This window comes from Fukomys damarensis, unplaced genomic scaffold (genome assembly GCF_012274545.1).
Source record: "Fukomys damarensis isolate Sample0158 unplaced genomic scaffold, DMR_v1.0_HiC HiC_scaffold_13, whole genome shotgun sequence".
NCBI classification, from domain to species: Eukaryota; Metazoa; Chordata; class Mammalia; order Rodentia; family Bathyergidae; genus Fukomys; species Fukomys damarensis.
In genome coordinates, this window is record NW_022900925.1 from 38,704,544 (window position 1) to 38,706,955 (window position 2,412).

The following is a 2,412-nucleotide window of genomic DNA, read 5'->3' on the forward strand; positions in this document are numbered from 1 at the left end:
CCCTTCCGAGACTGGCTGGGAAACCGGGATGGGACTTATCCCCAACTCATCCCCACACCCGGCTTTCTGGAACCTCCAAGCCAGTGCCCACCCAGCCCTCGGGCGGAGAAAGCCTCTGAGTGCTCGCAGCTGCCCCGGTGCCGCCTGCAGGAGGGCGCCACAGCCACCTGGGACCCGCGAGGGAGGGCGCCTCTGGGCTGGGGCATCCGCACTGATGAACCAGGACATTCACCACCCAGCGTCTGCTCCTCGGAGACACGCACCGCACCGGGAGGCCACAGGGCCCCTGCAGCCGCCAGCCCTTCCCTCCCAGAGGACCAGGCCGGCTCGGGCACCAAGTCCCTTCACCCCAGTTGCCATGGCAGCAGGCAGGATTACACACCAGGACACAGCCGAGGGACTTGTGTGCCGAGATTTAAAGGGACCGCGCCTCTGCAGGGAGCAGCCCAGCCCTCACCTTGATCCCCAGGAACCAAGAGGGCGAAGAAGAGGCAGAGGCCTCAGTCAGGGTGGGAACCCAACACCTCCCACGTCTCCCGCCTTTCTCCAAGCCGGGGCAGGGTCTCCTCTCCCTCCATGAGGTCGAGAACCTGCTGACCTGATGGGGAAGGCAGGAGGAGGACTCGCAGCCCCCACACCCTGCAGAGTCCAGGGCTCAGGGCCCCAGGGAGGGAGGGCACGGCTGGGCCACAGGGCGCAGCTGCCTCAGTCTGGGGGAGAGTGCGGCACCAGGCGACAGCGGCAGAATTCCAGCGAGTGCTTAGGCTGGCCGAGTGAGCCAAGGCGCCCAGCCCCGTGCTGCAGGCACTGGCAATGGGCTTGTGGGCAGCACTGACCAACCGGAGGCCTCTAATCTCGGGCTTGGGACGGACTCATTAGACCCAAGCGGCTTACAGTGCTGGGCAGAGACAGCTCAGGGACAGGCTGGCCGTGGATGAGCTCAGGCCACCAGAGCCTAACCTGGGGCTCCCAGAGCGGGACACAGACGGGCAGGAAGCTGTCATCTGTGAGCAGGGCCCACGGCCGTCAGCACTCAGCCCCAGGCCCACCAGGGAAGGCGGGCTGCCTGCCATTCAACTCGGGTCTGGTGGGGCAGACCTGGCACAGGAGGAAATGGGGCTCCGCGAGTGCCAGGGACCAGCTTCCCGCCTGCCCAGTGCCTGCTCCCCCACCTGGAACTGGCCTGGTCTCCACCAGCAGCTCCTGTACCCCAACTCTGCCCACATGCTGGCCTGGGGGCACCACACTGGTGATTCTCCAGCCAGCCTCGCCCTGCCCTGGCCCTTAGCCACTGTGGGTCTCCCCCACGCAGGCACCCAGACTCTGGGGCAAGTGGCTCTTCTTCTTCCTCTCCTGGGTCCCAGAGGAGAAGTACCAGCTGCTGTGCCACCCACCTCCCCACCTGCCACCCTCAAACCACTGAAATCAGCCTCAGCCCCTCCTTACCAGACTCAGAGTTGGTGGCAGCAACCGGCATGGTGAGGTCAGCGAGTGCTCTACGCTGTGTCCTAGCGAGGAGAGGATGAGGGCTCGGGCGACCAGACGCAATGAGCGCTGTGTAGAGGGACCTGCCCAGAACCTGGGCACTGGATGGCGGCAGTGACCCTGCAGTCCCGGGCAGGAAGGGCAGGTGACAGGCACTGCCTCCTGGGGAAGACCAGGGCTCCGTGAGGACCAGAGGCCTCCACCTGGCCGGCATCACCAGCTGACAGAAAGGGTGGTGGGAAGCCGGATTCTGTCCTCCCTGACCACGGGGTGGGCCAGCCAGCTCGGGACTCTGAGTCTAAAGCAGGAGGAAGCTGTCAGCGCTGCAGCTGGAAAGGTCAGAGAGCCAGAACCACATGGGTTCTGTGGGCTTCTAGAACCCTGGCCGGCCTGGCATAGACGTGCCAGAAACACTGTGTCTGGGGCCTTCCTGCTACTTCAGTCTCCCCTTCTTAGCTCAGACAGGCAGGGACGCCCACCCTGAACCCCTCCAAGGGCCCCTTCTGTCCTGGGCCTGTGCTGCCCACAAAATCCTAAATCCCTGTTGCCATGACTACAGGCAGCCTCAGGCAAGGATGGGAGTTGGGGAGCCCATGCTCTGGGGTGGGGTCCCTGGGAAAAACTTCTTCTCCCAGGACCTCCGACCCGGCTTCAGTGAAACCCCCAGCCCTCTGCTCCCTGCCCAGCAGTCACCTGCCCTCGGGTATGGCACTTAGGACCCAAGCCCTGTCTCCCTGTAGGCGGCGCCCTGGGCTGGCACGGATGGCGCCAGTGCCCGCTGCCCATTCCCACTGCCCCATTACCAGGGCGACGTGAGGGGGGAGCAGCCGTGGCTGAGAAGAGACAAGCGGGTCCCAGCAGGGCCCCACCCTGGCCTGCACGGGGAGGACAGTGCCAGGAGCCCGGAACGCTGCCCAGGGCCTGGGC

General features: G+C 65.5%; 1 protein-coding gene across 1 annotated transcript in view; it reads right to left on the reverse strand.

The window, feature by feature from the left end:
• Mpp2 (membrane palmitoylated protein 2) overlaps positions 1-2,181 on the reverse strand; it is a 7,216-nt gene extending 5,035 nt beyond the window's left edge. Inside the window, exon 1 of the mRNA XM_010642961.2 lies at positions 1,447-2,181. Coding sequence (XP_010641263.1) covers positions 1,447-1,699 — 253 coding nt within the window. The 5' untranslated portion in view covers positions 1,700-2,181. The remainder of the gene's footprint in view (positions 1-1,446) is intronic.
• Between the last annotated feature and the right edge of the window lie 231 nt (positions 2,182-2,412).